The sequence below is a fragment of the Nomascus leucogenys genome, chromosome 17 (assembly GCF_006542625.1).
Source record: "Nomascus leucogenys isolate Asia chromosome 17, Asia_NLE_v1, whole genome shotgun sequence".
Lineage (NCBI taxonomy): Eukaryota > Metazoa > Chordata > Mammalia > Primates > Hylobatidae > Nomascus > Nomascus leucogenys.
The window spans coordinates 25,672,444-25,690,336 of NC_044397.1; the positions used below are offsets into that span (position 1 = coordinate 25,672,444).

General features: G+C 38.7%; 1 protein-coding gene across 1 annotated transcript in view; it reads left to right on the forward strand.

The window, feature by feature from the left end:
* STAM2 (signal transducing adaptor molecule 2) overlaps positions 1 to 17,893 on the forward strand; it is a 58,713-nt gene that overhangs the window by 13,636 nt on the left and 27,184 nt on the right. The window contains exons 2-7 of the mRNA XM_030796565.1: positions 11,391 to 11,475; positions 13,345 to 13,420; positions 13,527 to 13,625; positions 14,338 to 14,484; positions 16,686 to 16,755; positions 17,628 to 17,814. Of these exons, the coding sequence (XP_030652425.1) occupies positions 11,391 to 11,475; positions 13,345 to 13,420; positions 13,527 to 13,625; positions 14,338 to 14,484; positions 16,686 to 16,755; positions 17,628 to 17,814 (664 nt within the window). The remainder of the gene's footprint in view (positions 1 to 11,390; positions 11,476 to 13,344; positions 13,421 to 13,526; positions 13,626 to 14,337; positions 14,485 to 16,685; positions 16,756 to 17,627; positions 17,815 to 17,893) is intronic.

Sequence of the window (17,893 nt, forward strand, 5' to 3'; positions counted from 1 at the left end):
TAATAATTTTCTGGACCAGGCGCAGTGGCTCATGCCTGTAATTCCAGTACTTTGGGAGGCCGAGGCGGGCAGATCACCTGAGGTCAGGAGGAGTTCAAAACCAGCCTGACCAACATGGCGAAACCTTGTCTCTACTAAAAATACAAAAAATTACCCAGGCATGGTGGCATGCGCCTATATCCCAGTTACTTGGGAGGCTGAGGCGGGAGAATCGCTTGAACCCAGGAGGCATAGGTTGCAGTGAGCTGAGATCACACCACTATACTCCAACCTGGGCGACAGAGTGAGACTGTATCTCAAATTATAATAATAATAATAATTTTCTGTATCTGTCATATAAATGGCTTCCCCATTTATATATTTTTTATTTTTATTTATTTATTTTACATGCAAGGTTGTAAAATAACCCAGCCCAGGCTGGAGTACAGTGGCACAATCATAGCTCACTGTAACCTCAAACTCCTGGGCTCATGCACTCTCCTGCCTCAGCCTTCTGAGTAGCTAGAACTACAGGTGCGCATCACCATACCAGACTACTTTTTCAATTTTTTTTTTTTTTTTAGAGGTGAGGGATCTCACTATGTTGCCCAGGCTGGTCTTGAACTCCTGGACTCTCAAGTGATCCTCCTGCCTTGGCCTCCCAAAGTGCTGGGATTACAGCTGTGAGCCACCAGGCCCAGTCCCCACTTATGGGGATCCTTCATTTGATTGAGGAGCAAGTGATTTAGCATATGTAAAATGCTCAGGAGTTATTGCTTAATTGCTATTATTGTTTTTAATTAAATTGCTATCTGTCATTCAGTACTCAGAGCTGTAAGTAGGTTTTCATTTTAGAAGGCATGCAGAATGGGCTGGGCACGGTGGTTCACACCTGTAATCCCAGCACTTTGGGAGGCCAAGATGGGTGGATCACCTGAGATCAGGAGTTCTACCCCAGCCTGGCCAACATGGTGAAACCCCATCTCTACTAAGAATACAGAATTAGCTGGGTGTGGTGGCACGTGCCTGTAATCCCAGCAACTCCAGAGGCTGAGGCAGGAGAGTCGTTTGAACCCAGGAGGCAGAGGTTGCAGTGAGCCGAGATCGTGCCATTTCACTCCAGCCTGGGCAGCAAGAGCGAAACTGTGTCTCAAAAAAAAAAGAAAAAAAATGGTATGCAGAATGTATTTTTAAGAACTATGTGTATTGCTGCTTTCCCCAGAGTAAAGATTTGCCTCAATAAACCTTAACTCAAATAGAACATTAAATGGGGTGGAAAATTAAGTGAGAAAATTTATGTTAAACCTAAGTTTAACTATAAAATGCTAAATAGAGTCATTGTCATTTAAGGGAGAGAAGGAGTAGAATTATTTACAGTCTATAAGATTGAGTTATTGGGCATTTAAATTTTTTTTTTTTTTTTTTTTTTGAGACAGAGTCTTGCTCTGTCGCCCAGGCTGGAGTGCAGTGGCGCAATCTCGGCTCACTGCAAGCTCCGCCTCCCGGGTTCACGCCATTCTCCTGCCTCAGCCTCTCCGAGTAGCTGGGACTACAGGCGCCCGCCACCACGCCCGGCTAATTTTTTGTATTTTTAGTAGAGACGAGGTTTCACCATGGTCTTGATCTCCTGACCTCGTGATCCGCCTGCCTTGGCCTCCCAAAGTGCTGGGATTACAAGCGTGAGCCACTGCACCCGGCCCATTTAAATATTTTAATCTAAATTTCACTACACAAGAATTGTGCAGTCTGGAAACCTAGTAAGTATGTATAATGATTTTAATAGTCTAAACATATACAATTTATTCATAGACTAGAAAAAAAATGGCTTTTCTACATTTTTGAAGAATTTAGTTTTTTAATGAATTAGTCCAAAGAAAGAATGTTTCTATCTTTAGTAAAAGCTATCATTGTGGTTTCCTGCAATTATGAAAATTAATTCTACTCATTTACTTGTTTTTCATTTTCTAGTTTTTTCTTTTTTCTTTTCTTTTCTTTTTTTGTTTTAGAGACAAGTGTTTCACCCTGTCACCCAGGGTGTGGGTGGAGTATAGTGGCTTGATCATAGCTTACTGCAGCTTTAAACTCCTGGGCACAAGGAATCCTCCCACCCCAGCCTCTCAAGTAGTAGAGACTACAGGTGTGCACCACCATGCCCAGCTTCTTGTTTCTGCTTTTAAAAAAAAAATTATATATATGTGTGTTTATATATATATATTTTTTTTTTTTTTTTGGCTAGCTTTTCTTGGTTCTTATGCTGCAATTTTAAGGTATAGAAACAATTGAGGTTTTTTTTTTCCTCCTATTAATAGATAAATGGCAATTTTTTTTCCTAAGATTGCTATGGTCAGAATGTGTCCCCCAAAATTTGTGTGTTGGAGACAGTCCCCAGTGCAACAGTGTTGGGGGATGGGGCCTTTTGGGAAGTATTTAGGTCATGAGAGTACCTCCTTCGTGAATGGATTAATGCTGCAATAAAAAGGGCTTACAGGGGTGGGTTCACTCTCCCTTGTCCTTCTACCTTCTGCCATGTGAGGACACAGTAAGAAGGCCCTGACCAGATGCCAGTGCTTTGATCTTCGACTTTCCAGCCTCCAGAACTGTGAGAAATAAATTTCTGTTCTTTAAGAACTACCCAGTTTCAGGTATTCTGTTAAATAGCAGTGTAAAACAGACTAAGACAAAGTTCTAAATTGCTTTAGTCATGTCCAAAGGTATTAATATGTAATATCTTAATCATAATACATTTTTATGTTGCCTTCTGTTATACTCTAAATTACCCACATGTCCTGATTGTTAAGTTTCCACGTGATCGGGTATTACAATTATTATTTTTTTGAGATGGAGTCTCACTCTGTCGCCCAGGTTGGAGTGTAGTGATGTAATCTTGGCTCACTGCAACCTCCGCTTCCCAGGTTCAAGTGATTCTGCTGCCTCAGCCTCCTGAGTAGCTGGGACTACAGGTGCCCACCACCACACCCGGCTAATGTTTTGTATTTTTAGTAGAAACGGGGCTTCACCATGTTGGCCAGGATGATCGCGGATCTCTTGACCTCGTGATCCACCCCCTTTGGCTTCCCAAAGTGCTGGGATTACAGGTATAAGCCACCACGCCCAGCCCATTTAATGACTTTTCTAATTGAGATATTGTACTTTTCAGTTCAGACATTCCATTTTTATAGTTTTCATTTCTCTGCTGAGCATTCACCAATCTTTGCATTCTTGAAAATATGATAATGTCTCTAAAGTTCTTTCTTGCTAAATCTAACATTTGAGTTATGCTAACATCTGTTTTTATTGACTAATCTTGATTTTGGGACACTTGTTTGCTTATTTAGTAATCTTTTGTATTATGGTGGACATTGTGATTATTCTTTGTAGGGAGGCTGAATTACGTTGTCTTCCTCTAAATAGTGTTGAGTTTTGTTCTGTCAGGTTGTGATATTATTAGGGGGATCTTTTAGGTTTTGACAGGCTTGGTTTTATTCTTTGTGAGGGAGGCCTATTTTGGTTTTGAACTAAATTCTAGAGGGCTTTTCCACCTAAGGTGTGCCCTTTTTGGATTTTCAACCAAATGCATGAAGTGTTCTCTTGCTCTGTTTGGGCAGAGTGTTAATGAGCCTGCCTGGGCTGCCATAACAATACCATAGACTAGGTAGCTTATGCAACAGAAATTCATTTTCTCACAGTTCTGGGGCCTGCAAGTCCAAGATCAAAGTGCCAGCAGAGGTGCTGTCTGGTGAGAGCTCGCCCCTTGGGTTATATACAGCCCCCTTATTGCTGTGCCCTTGTATGGCTTTTCCTTGCTGTGTGTACACAAAGAGAGTGCTAGCTCTCTGGTGTATCTTCTTAAAAGGACACTAATCCTATTGGATCAGGGTCCCATCCTTTTGGCCTCATTTAACAATAATTACTTCCTTAGAGGCCCCATCTGCAAATACAGCCACACTGGGGATTACGGCTTCAACATAAGAATTTTGGGAGGAACACAAACATTCCATGCATAATAGGGAGGATGACTCCCAGTGCTGCTTGACCTTTCAGCCCCATAGCAGGTAATCTCTGCTAGACCCCATAGAGACTCATCTCAAGTGTGTTTGTGTAGCCCAGCCTTTGACCAAGGGCCTCTGTTTAATCACTGTGCCTAGAAACCTGGTCTCCGTCTCTCAGCTGCTCTTCTTGGGCTAGTCGTTCTCTACTTGGGCTAGTCCTCCTTGTGCTGGACAGGAGAGTATTCCAAGGCAGAAAGCTGAGGCCATCGTGAGGCTCACTACATATTTCCCTTCCCTCAAAGATCTGGGACCTGCTCTGCCTGCTATTCATTCCCTGAAAACAGTTGCCTCATTGATTTTGGCCTGTTTTATAATTGTTTTTGATAGGATAGATATTCTGTCATGTTTGGAAGCAGAAGACTACTCATGAATTTTTATTTGCAAACATAATAGGAGGAGCTTTAAAGCTTTCTTGCAAGCATTCTTATTTTATGTAGTTAAGTTTTTTATTACTGATAGAGCCTATTTTATTAAAAGTTTTATGGGTAGAGATAGATTCTTTTTAAAGCTGTACTTTGAACATAATGACTGTAAGGGGGGGAGCCTTTTTGTTCCTTGTAGGTAGGTATTGATGGAATTATTCTTTATCATATTGTTAGAATCTTTCTAAGCTATTTCACATTGTATTTGAGGCTCTTTTTATACAGTAATCAAAGCCTGGTGATGAATTGTTATGACTTACACCCACCAAATGCTGGCGATTTAGCATTTAGGCCCCAGGAGGGCTCTTTTAACTTTCTACCTCTCTATTCGTTTGACACAGAATAATGTGATATAGGGCCCCAACATTGGGCAAAGTGACATGCTATAAAAGAATGGTTTCTTAATTATAATATTTAAAATTTTCCAGGGGTTTAAAATACTGCTAAGTGCATAATTTAAACGTTACTTAGCTCCCTTGAAAAACGAAGTCCTTTTTGGCAGGCCATTATGAAGTCTTCAGATTCTGTATTTTTTAAAAAGAGTAATTGTGAGTCCTATATTTGTAGAGACTAAACTATGCTTGATAGAGTATTCAAATCAGGAATTTTCCATTTTCTATGGAAATTAAATAATAGTCTAATTAGATATTTTAAAAATTGTTGGGAGGCTTTAGAAGGCATCAGATAGGCTTCATATTTAATGTATTACATGACCAGAATTGGAAAAATATCATGAAAAGTTGAGTTCTAGCTGGACTAGGTAGGTTATTAGATGGTCTAAAATCAGATTCACCTGATTATGTGTGTGTCTTTGTACTCATACATATCCATACTCATAAAATTTGATAATTGATGATACTGGCTTCTCTGATCAGTGAGGAAAGGATAGATTCTTAAATAGTAGAACTGACAAAAAATTCGTAAAAATATTTTTCTATTCCTGCCTCACACCACGTGTGAGATTCCAGATATACCAAATGGAGTTCTAAATACACTAAAGATTTACATGTGAAAGGGGAATAATATACAGAAAAGAATGTGGGTGGATATTTAATCTTCAGGTAATTCAAACAGTATGCTAAATGACACTATAAAAAGAAAAAATGGTAGATTCTGTTGTAGCAAAAACTGCATCATAGACAAATAGGAAAGATTAGCATGAAGCTGTAATATATATTATTTGCTTTTCAGACTCAGTATATAAAGTTAGTTACCTATCTATCTAAGAAGCTTTTGAAGCATTGCCTTCCCCACTTACCTTGTCTCCTTGTTGAGACTCCCAAACTTAGAGTTACTTCTCTTTAGTAAACAAGAGGAGAACTAGAACTTCATAAGCTCACTAGTGCTGTTACCTTTTGTTGCCATGTGGTGTTGCTATTGAAGTTTGATCTTATGTAGCCAGTTGAATATTTGTCTGCTCAGCAGCAAAGCTTTGGTTGGTCCAGAACTTTGCACACATCAGCCAAACCATGTCCACAGATGGGCATCAGAGTTAAAGCCCTTTTAGTTCGTGTACTCAAAAGCTCTGCTGTTGTTTCCCACCTTACACATTGTACCAGGCTAATGGGATGTGGAGGAACAACCAACATTTCATTCACTCATGAAACAAATATTTATGGAGCACCTACTTCGTGCCCTACATACTGTTTATGTACTAAGAATAATAATAGTGAACAAAACAAACAAAAATTCGTGCCATGATGGTTACATTCATTCTGGGGGTGGAATGTGGTGAAAGGTTGTGGCAAAGACAGATGCTAAACAAAAAAATGCTATGAAACATCTTTAGAAAGGACTATGCACAAAATCCTGCCTTCCTAATTTATATTTAGTCTATGTGAGTCACCAATACGAAAGATACCAGTAAGTATAACAAAGAAGACAGATTGAGTACCTAATGGATTTACAACCAGTTTGCTGATAACTTCTCTCTAGCTTGTTTTGGGACTTTGTGGCCACTCTGTATGTAATGGTACATTATGCAGCTACTAAAAATACTGGTATAGACGTATATTTCTGAATGTGGACAGATGTTTATGAGTAGAAATGCATGTTAAGAACTGATACATTTAGGCCGGGCGCGGTGGCTCACGCTTGTAATCCCAGCACTTTGGGAGGCCGAGGCGGGCGGATCACGAGGTCAGGAGATCGAGACCACGGTGAAACCCCGTCTCTACTAAAAATACAAAAAACTAGCTGAGCGTGGTGGCGGGCGCCTGTAGTCCCAGCTACTCGGAGAGGCTGAGGCAGGAGAATGGCGTGAACCCGGGAGGCGGAGCTTGCAGTGAGCCGAGATTGCGCCACTGCACTCCAGCCTGGGCGACAGGGCGAGATCCCGTCTCAAAAAAAAAAAAGAAAAAGAAGAACTGATACATTTAGTATGATCGCAATGTTAGTGGGGAATATTTTTTCTCTACCCCATGGTTTCCTTTGTGAGAAGGGAGTTCCATTAGTGTCACCCTGAGCCTGCCCTTTGTTTTGTTTTGTTTTGTAGAGATAGGGACTCACTCTGTTGTCCACGTTGGAGTGCAGTGGTGCGATCTTGTCTCACTGCAACCTCGACCTCCCAGACTCAAGCCATCCTCCTATCTCAGCCTTTCAAGTAGCTGGGACTACAGGCACGTGCCATCATGCCCAGCTAACTTTTTTGTGTTTTTTGTAGAGACAGGGTTTTACCATGTTGCCCAGGCTGGTCTTGAACTCCTGACTCAACTGATCTGCCCACCTTGTCCTCTCAAGTGCTGGGATGGTAGGTGTGTGCCACCTCACCTGGTTTGCCCTTGCTTTTTTATTTACTTCGTCTCTGGTATGATGACACCTGATTGGTAAGTTTGAGATTAACTGGTCTTACATATGCCCTTCTGTGTAGGACTAGCTAGTCTTTCCCCCACCACTGAGTGATTTTTCATTTGCTTCTCCATGGAATAAGTCATGCAGAGGCTTACCCCTGCAGGGAGAGGCCTTCCCCTCTCCAGTACTAAGGCATGCCCACTTCTGGGGTTCACTATTAACAAATTCATTTGGCTAGTATATCTAAAGCTTCTGTTAATAACGAAAGTGTTATTTTATTCTGTTTTGTTTCTCGTCTTGTTCATAGCTTAACCAAGGAAGGAGTTGTCTGTTTTTGGGTGCTGCCTTTGTACACCATATACTATTTTATTTAATTTTGCATTAACTTTTATTATTTTTGCGTGTGTATGTGTGTGTGTGTGTGTGTGTGTGTATATATATAATGTCTGGAAGGATATGCATCATAGTTTTAAAAGGGATTGGAAAAAGGATTGGTAGAATTAGGAGGTTTTTCCTTGTCTGTACTTCTGAATTCATGGAATTTATTAGATATGTAATTCAGAAATAGTTAAGCCTTTTAAGCCTCTAAAACAGTATAGTCTGCTCTGACTTTCCAAAGCAATAGTTTTTTTGGCACAAGGGAAGAAGGTGAAAACCTGAGTAGGTATGTTTTGCCTGCATAACATTTGGTGCCTGGATCTAGAACTTTCAGTAGGCAAAAATGTATTACTTTTCTAAAACCCCTGGTTTGTCATTTCATCACATGTCAAAACAATTGCTTTCATCCATAAGTAGTAGGCAATTTGCATGGCTTTTTAAAGCGAGTTCCAGTATTTAACTGAGGTTAACTGCATTGGTGTGTGTTTTTCTTTACTCACGAAGTATAGTTGTTTGCTAAGCCTGTTCATTTTTTGGCTTCTTTTGATTATTCCTTGCTATTAAAAAAAAAAAGAAATTACTCTGGATTCCTACCATCTTTCTTGATGATCACTGTGATATTACCTGTCGTGTGTGTGTGTGTGTGTGTGTGTGTGTCTGTGTGTGTGTGTATATACTCATATATATATGTTTTGCCAGATTATTCTATATTTGAAATTATAAGGTATATATAATAAAGAGGAAAAGGCATAAAATGATACAATGTTTCTAAAGTGGTACTTTTTATATCTCCACCTCTCCTTACTAGCAGAAAAAATTGTATTCCTTGATATTGAAATTTTTGTAAAAGTAAAGTAAAAATGCTCTGTAACTCAATCATTATATTCTGATCATGCTTTTTAACAGTTTACCTTTAATTAATTTATTTTATTTCTCACAATGCAGGTTAATTACTTGTCAGTTTTTACTTTGATCATGTAATATTTCAGACCACAAAAAAGATATTGAAAATATTTTCTAGATACATACTGTACAACTTAATAAACCTTTATAAATACAATGAAGCCTGTGTCTTCTTTTGAACTCCCCTCAAATTTGATGTTTATCATTCTCCTGCATGCTAATATTTTTACTACCTGTGTATATATCCCTAAAGAATATAGTGTATTTTTTGGATGTTGTGAAACTTCAGGTGAAACATTCACATATTGCTGGTGGAAATGTACCATAGTATAGTTCCTTTGGGAAACTGCCCATTCCTAAAAAAATTAAACCTAGAGTTACTATATGACACAGCATTTCCACTCCTAGATATATACCAAAGGAAAACGAAGACATAGTGTCCACACAGAGACTTGTACATGAATGTTCATCATATCAGTGCATTATTTATATTAGCCAAAAAGTTTTTTTTTTTTTTTTTTTTTTTTTTTTTTTTTTTTTTTTTTGAGATGGAGTCTCACTCTGTTGCCCAGGCTGGAGTGCAGTGGCGCGATCTTGGCTCACTGCAAGCTCTGCCTCCTGGATTCACGCCATTCTCCTGCCTCAGCCTTCCGAGTAGCTGGGACTACAGGCGCCCGCCACCACGCCCGGCTAATTTTTTGTATTTTTAGTAGTGACGGGGTTTCACCGTGTTAGCCAGGATGGTCTCGCTCTCCTAACCTCGTGATCCGCCCGCCTCGGCCTCCCAAAGTGCTGGATTACAGGCGTGAGCCACCTCTCCTGGCCCAAAAACATTTTTAAAAATCCAAATGTTGACTGGGCATGGTGGCTCAAACATGTAATCTCAGCACTTTGGGAGGCCGAGGCGGGCAGATCACTTGAGCCCAGCAGTTTGAGACCAACCTGGGCAACATGGCAAAACCCCATCTCCACAAAAAATGCAAAACTTATTTGGGCGTGATGGTGCATACCTGTAGTCCTAGCTACGTGGGAAGCCAAGGTGGGAGGATCACATGAGCCCCGGGAGATCAAGGCTGCAGTGAGTTGTGATCACACCACTGCACACTAGCCTGGGCAACAGAGTGAGACCCTGTCTCAGTAAGCCAACCAACCAAGCAACCAACCAGCCAACCCAGATGTTCATGAACTGGTGAATGGATAAATGTGGTATATCTATACAATGGAATATTATTTAGCCATAAGAAGAAATGAAGTACTGATACATGCTACAACGTGGATGACCCTTGCAAACATTATGCCAAATAACAGAAGCCAGTCAGAAAAGAACATATATTATATGGTTCTATTTATATGAAAAATCCGGAATAGGTAAATCTTAGGAGACAGAAAGTAGACAAGTGGCTGCCTAGGGCTGGGAATATGTGGGGAGAATGAACAGTGACTGCCAGTGGGTATGGATTTCTTTTGGAAGTGATTAAATGTTCTCAGATACTGGTGTTAGTTGTACAACTCTATGAATATAGTCAAAACATTGAATTGTACATTTTAAATGTGTAAATTGTATTGATACATGAATTATAGCAATAAAGCTGTCTTAAAAAACTCATGTAGCTGGGTGTGGTGGCTCACGCCTGTAATCAATCCCAGCACTTTGGGAGGACGAGGTGGGCAGATCACAAGGTCAGGAGTTTGAGACCAGCCTGACCAATATGGTGAAACCCCATCTCTACTACAAATACAAAAATTAGCTGAGTGTGGTGGCGGGCGCCTGTAGTCCCAGCTACTCAGGTGGCTGAGGCAGGAGAATCGCTTGAACCTGGGAGGTGGAGGTTGCAGTGAGCTGAGATTGTGCCACTGCCCTCCAGCCAGCCTGGGCAACAGAGCAAGACCGTGTCGGAAAAAAAAAAAAAAAAACCTCATGTAAATATTATAAATTCTTCTGCTGTTAGCTTTTTTGACTCAGTGTTATAAGCCCAAGCAAATCATATTTTGAGATTCATGAATTTTTGTTCATTTAATTTGGTATTCCTCATTTCATATTCCATTGTATGAATTTACTATATTAATCAATTTTCCTTTTTGCTATTGAAAACAGTGCTTCAGGCTGGGTGCAGTGGCCTGTAATCCCAACATTTGGGAGCCAAGGAGGAGGATTCCTTGAGCCCAGGAGTTCAAGACCAGCCTGGGCAACACAGTGAGACCCCTTCTCTATTAAAAAAATTTACAAAATCAGTGCTTTATTGGACAGTTTAGTGCATATTTACTTGTATGATATACTTTCTAATTTTTTTAAGACATAGAGTCTCACCCTGTCATCCAGGCTGGAGTGCAGTAGCGTGATAATAGCTCACTGCAGCCTTAAGGTCATAGGCTCAAGCAGTCCTCCCATTTCAGCCTCCCAAGTAGCTAAGATTACAGGCATTTGCCACCGTGCCTGGCTAATTTTTAAAATTTATTTTTCGTAGAGACAGGGTCTATCTATATTGCCCAGGCTGGTCTTGAACTCCCGGCCTCAAACAGTCCTCCTGCCTTGGCCTCCCATGCCTGGGATTACAGACATGAGCCACCATGACCAGCCCTGATGATACATTTTTAAAATTTTCTTCCAAATTAGAATTTCATGGGATTATTGATACTTAGTAATTTGTTTATTTAGAAGGCATTTTATTGCTTTACCTCAATATATTTAGTTCATTTAATTATACAATTTAAAATTGAAGTTAGTAGAAGTACTTTTGTCTTCTGAAGGTCATCCGTAGTATCTTCGGCAATAGAAAAGGTAGGATTTCTTAACTGTTGGGCCTTTACTGGTATTTTAGTGTTATATGAGATGTGTCCTCATTGTTGTGTATGCCAATATATTTTATAGATAAAGCCACGAATGAGTACAACACTACAGAAGATTGGAGTCTTATTATGGACATATGTGACAAAGTTGGAAGTACTCCTAATGGGTAAGATGTCCAGTCGTGCTCAGTGAATGTCTAGGAACTTGATAACCAGTGTCTCTTTTTGTGATGTAACTTTGAGAGGAAAATTAGACTTTATCACAGTTGACCCTTGAACAACAAAGATTTAAACTGCGAGGGTCCACTTATACATAGGTTTTCTTCCACCTCTGCCACCTCTAAGACAGCAAGACCAACCCCTCTACCTCCAACTCATGATTTACTTAACAACATTTTTTTTTCTCTAGCTTACTTTATCGTAAGAATACAGTATATAATGTATATACAAAATATATGTCCATCTACTGTTTATGGTATTGGTGAGGCTTCTGGTCAAGAGTAGGCTGTTAGTTGGCTGGGCGCAGTGGCTCACGCCTGTAATCCCAGCACTTTGAGAGGCCAAGGCGAGCAGATCACTTGAGGTCAGGAGTTCGAAACCAGCCTGGCCAACATGGTGAAACCCCGTCTCTACTAAAAATATAAAACTTAGCTGGACATAATGGTGTGTGCCTGTAATCCCAGCTACTTGAGAGGCTGAGACAGGAAAATCGCTTGAACCCAGGAGGCGTAGCTTGCAGTGAGCCGAGATGGCACCACTGCACTCCAGCTTGGGTGGCAGAGCGAGACTCTGTCTCAGAAAAAAAAAAAAAAAAAAAAAAAAAAGTAGGCTATTAATAGTTAAGTTTTTGGGGAATCAAAAGTTATACACAGATTTTCGGCTGCATGGGGTGTTGGTGCCCCTAAATTTCATGTAGTTAAAGGGTCAGTTTCATGTAGTTAAAGGGTCAGTTGTTTTACTTTTGGGACATAAAAAAGCCTGAATGCTGGATTTATGGGATTAACTTAAATGAAAAAGAGTTCAACTGTAAATCTGCTATAGTAACACATAATTAAAGCCTTGACACAATAGGATGCATGATAACAATGTATAGGTGAGTTATTTAAGGAATTCCTCTGGGACTTCTATATGTATGGGAACTTTTAAATAATGAAGTAGATAACACAGTAGATAATATAACAAAAGTCTTCAAATAATATACATATAAATATAGATTAACAAAATGAAAAAAGTGAATATAAAAAAGTGCTTTTGGGGAGATGTGGCAATTAGCTGAACTATATGTTAAGAAATTTAGAAGAGTGATGAAAGCATTTGTTTTAACATTAAAGCTTTTCATAGTACATTCACGTTTGTACTTGAACCTCTTAAAATTATATATCATGTTAGATTTTTTTCAAGATAAGATTTTGCTGTTTGAAAGCTAAATCTGTCTTGAAGAAATGGAAAGATCTGGTATACGTCTCTTGTGTTGACAGACCTTTTGTGAAATGGTTTGTCTCTTGATTTTGGAATGTATAACATTTACAACATGCTTTTTTTTTTTTAAAGCTCTATGAGCCATAAACAAAATATTGTGTAAATTATTTTATAGATTTATTCCTTTAACGTGAAATTTCCAGGATTTTAGTTTAGTTTATTTTTATTTTATACTTACTTTATTTTATTTTGAGACACGGTCTCACTCTGTCATCCAGGCTGGAGTATAGTGGCATGACACAGCTCACAGCAGCTTCCTGGGCTCAAGCAATCCTCTTGCCTCAGCCTCCTGAGTAGCTGGGAGTACAGACACACGCCACCATGCCCAGCTAATTTTTAAGTTTTTTATACAGATAAGATCTTACTTTGTTGTCCAGGCTGGTCTCAAATTCATGGGCTCAAGTGATCCTCCCGCCTTGGCTTCCCAAAGTGTTGGAATTACAGGCATGAGCCATTAAATATGAAATTATTTGGTAATAGAGTAATACCTTAATGTTTGAATTAAATTTATCAATAAATACTTAACTGTCTGTCTCTCTCTCTCTCTTTTTTTTTAGAGCGAAAGATTGCCTAAAAGCCATAATGAAAAGGGTAAATCATAAGGTTCCACATGTTGCTCTGCAGGCACTAACTGTGAGTACAAGTCGCGTTATTATTTGATGCAAATTTTAAATGTGTTTTTAATTACAGTAAGTTAATATTTCAATATTTGTATATTAATTTTTATTTCAATTAATAGCTTCTTGGGGCTTGTGTGGCAAACTGTGGAAAGATATTTCATTTAGAAGTATGTTCCCGTGATTTTGCAACAGAAGTACGTGCTGTGATTAAAAATAAGGTAAATTTTAAAAACAGAAGAACTTTTAAGTCATTAAAAAATATGTAGATTGTGTGTCATTATAATTATGTGGCTTTACTAAAGTATTATAAATGAAATCATTTTTAGATACATTGAAATGAAATAAACTGTTCTGAAATTTGATTTTTTAATTTGTAGCACCAAAAACTATTTTCCCCAAAGTATATATACTGTAAATAATAGCAAATCCTTTTTGAGGGCTAGTAAGTAGTCATTACTTTAAGCATTTTACATATACTGTCTTGTTGAATGCTCTTAACTACCCTTGGAGCATTAGATTCTTAGAAGTTAGATTCCCTTATCATTCTTATTTTATAAATGCAAAAACTGAGACTTAGAAGTAACTTGTCCAAGGTCATGTAGCTAGTAAGTGGAATAGCCAAGATTTACATCCAGGTTTCTCTGGCTCCATTCTCCGAAACATGGAGGAAATAATCTCTGAATATAAAAGATTTGTGATCATTATAGTAAGACTTAGGAATTGGTATTAAAAACAGTCATTTTGTATGAAACAACTATATCACAACATGTAAATAGGCATCTGTCAATTACTCAACTAAGCTAGAAATTTCAGGACTTTTGTTGATGTTCATATAATTAAAGAGAATTTTGATGGTAATTCTCCTTGTTAAATAATGTTAAGTACTTATTTTAACCGTAGATTTTTGTTTATTTTCCTTTTCCTTAAAAGGCACATCCTAAAGTATGTGAAAAACTGAAATCTTTAATGGTGGAGTGGTCAGAAGAATTTCAGAAGGACCCTCAGTTTAGTCTAATATCTGCAACTATTAAATCTATGAAAGAAGAAGGAATTACTTTTCCTCCAGCAGGTTCTCAGGTGAGAGATTCATTCAGATCCATGGTTGACCCTATAATATTTTGAAGGTATGTATGTTATGTAAAGACTAGGCAAGGTATGTCTAGATTATCATTTTCCACCTTTACTTCCCAAATGACTCTCTAGCATAGTGCCTTCCTTACATTTAGTAGACATTCTAGTTTTTATGTGTATTTCTTCCACATATCAGAACCTTGAGAAGTTAATCAGACATAGTGTATTTAATGTTCGTCTAAGTCTACAGTCATGCAAAAGGCATAGGTGTATGACATAGCCCTTATATTCAAGAAATTTGTAGCAAGTTTGAATGATAGCTTTATACATGTGAAAAATAACTAATTTAGATTATAAATGACAAATACAGGATGAGGGGAATAGACTGTATACTGTCTATCTTAATATCAAAGAGAGAAAGAGGTGACTACAGATTGGAATGGTGAAGAAGGTAAAGAGGTAGAATTTTGGGACTTGAATGTATTAATATTTTGTTAGAAGTGAAGAAGTCGTATCAGGAGGTAAGTGAAATGAACAAATTCATGGAATTGAGAGGCTCAAGACTTGTTTGTTGAAGAGTGAATATGCCTAGAGTGAATGCTTTACATACAAGATGGATGGAAATGTAAGACTAGAAATTTATTTGCTAGGAAAGGGAATAGCTTTAGTAGAACTGGGGTATGGAGGCAGGGATGTTGACTCATGGAGTGGGCTGGTTTTTTTTAGGTCTAGGGGAGAAAAATACTATTCCTTGGGTTTTGCTCTCAGTACCTTATTCCTTCCCATTAATATTAGGATATGGGCTAGGGAAAGAGACTATGAGAAGTGCTATATTTTCTTTTATTTTAGATCATAGATTAAAGAGAAAAAAAGATTTTTTTTTTTTTTTTGAGACGGAGTTTTGCTCTTGTTGCCCAGGCTGGAGTGCAATGGCGCAACCTCGGCTCGCTGCAATCTCCGTCTCCTAGGTTCAAGCAATTCTCCTGCCTCAGCCTCTAGAGTAGCTGGGACTGCAGGTGCCTACCACCATGCCCGGCTAATTTTTTGTATTTTTAGTAGAGACGGGGTTTCACCATGTTGGCCAGGCTGGTCTCAAACTTCTGACCTCAGGTGATCCACCTGCCTCGACCTCCCAAAGTGCTGGCATTACAGGCGTGAGCCACTACGCCAGCTGAAAAAAGATTCTTTATAGCTGACCAGACCTAAGAGTACAAGGTAGAGTTTTGAGATGAGTCTTACAAGTAATAAAAAGGAAACATTTTCCTGTTCTGTCCTTTCTGCACATTTTTCTGAAAAATCTGTGTAAAGAACCGGTTGATGGATCAGAGTCCTGGATACCTGTCTTACATGCTGTTTATTAAATTCAAGCATGACCTTCCTTATTTCTCTGCTATGCCTGGCAGACCACTGCCACCCAGCCACAATAACTAGTAAAAGGACTTCACACGTATTCCTAGAACTGCACTTCTTGTCTCTGTCCCCACTCCTCTCTCTCCAGTGATGATCATCACTTCTTGCTGGCACTCCTCGTGTAGCTATACTCCTATAGCAGTAGAGCTCATCTCACTAAGAGACCTTGGACAATTGAGATCAGGAATACAATCAGAAAAGAGTCTTTTTAAAATTCTATTCATATTTAAGTACTTTCTGTATGCCAAGTTCTGTGTTACATTTATGCAAAATCTAAGTCAGTTTGAGCCCTGTGTGAGTTTATAATGTTTTCTCGAAAAATCTGATGTTTTATTTTAGTATTTGAAAACAATTACTTAAAATTATTATAAAGAACTTCACTTTTAGACCAGTGATGGTGGCTCATGCCTGTAATCTTAGCACTTTGGTAGGCTGAGACAGGAGAATCACTTGAGGCCAAGAGTTGCAGATCAGCCCAGGAAACATAGTGAGACCCTGTCTCTACAAAAAATGAAAATTAGCCGGGTGTGGATGCATACACCTGTAGTTCCGGCTTCCCAGGAGGATGAGGCGAGAGGATCACTTGAGCCCAGGAGTTGGAGGTTACAGTGAGTTATGACTGCGCCATGCACTCCAACCTGGCTGACAGAGTGAGACCCTGTCTCAAAAAAGAACTTCACTTTTAAATGAAACTCAGTTATATCAGTATTTTTTAAAATTTACCATCTGCAAGTAATTACAGAGCTTGTGTTTTGTTTGAAAAGATAGTTGTGTTCATTTTACTCATACATTTACAGACTGTCTCAGCTGCTGCCAAGAATGGTACGTCATCGAACAAAAACAAAGAGGAAGAAGACATAGCTAAAGGTAAATGATCAAGCACATGTAATTTAGTGTTGCTTAAAATATCTTTGCCAGGGCTGGGCGCGGTGGCTCACGCCTGTAATCCCAGCACTTTGGGAGGCCGAGGTGGGCAGATCACAAGGTCGAGATCGAGACCAGCCTGACCAACAAGGTGGAACCCCATCTCTACTAAAAATACAAAAATTAGCTGGGTGTGGTGGCGGGCGCCTGTAGTCCCAACTACTCGGGAGGCTGAGGCAGGAGAATTGCTTGAACCCAGGAGGCGGAGGTTGCAGTGAGCCGAGAAGGCACCACTATGCTCCAGCCTGGCGATAGAGTGAGACTCCATCTCAAAAAATACATATATGTATTTGCCAGAACATTTTTTTGAAATAAAAATGATAATAAAACTAGTATACTTTTATTTCTACCTCAAATCTAAAAACTAGTAGCATCCAAAAAGTAAGGAAAATAAATGACATGCTATCAAATGAATTTAATTCATTAGCTTTTTTCAATAATATGTATTTGATGTGCTACCTTTGGAGAGATTACATTTCACCTTTTTTTAATGCCAAAGTTATGAGTCAAGCACAGAAATATGTTCATGGCTTATCCTATATGGAAAGCTACCCATATTATAATGTCACAATCTGTTTGCTATAAAAATAATTGCTGCTGTATATGACAGACCGTGATAATAAAGAATGAGCAAAAACTTTATTTTAAAAATGTCACGGTTCCCTGCCCTGCCCCGCCCTCCCGAAAGTTAACTGTAGCATGTAATTAGACAAATAAAATGCTTGATTTATTCTTATTAAATTTTACATTGTCATCTAATATTTATTTTATCAAGATTAATTCCAGTTTCTTTGCATTTTAATTTTTGAAACTAGCTATCGAATTATCTCTGCAAGAACAGAAACAGCAACACACAGAAACAAAATCCTTATATCCATCTTCAGAAATTCAGTTAAATAATAAGGTTGTACGGAAAGTGAGAGCTTTATATGATTTTGAAGCTGTTGAGGACAATGAACTCACCTTTAAACATGGTGAAATAATTATTGTTTTGGATGACAGGTATGTTTTAAATCTTTATGGGAAGTTTTAAAGTGTAATGCCCTTAATTTAGAATCCAAAGTATTGAGTTCTTTGACTT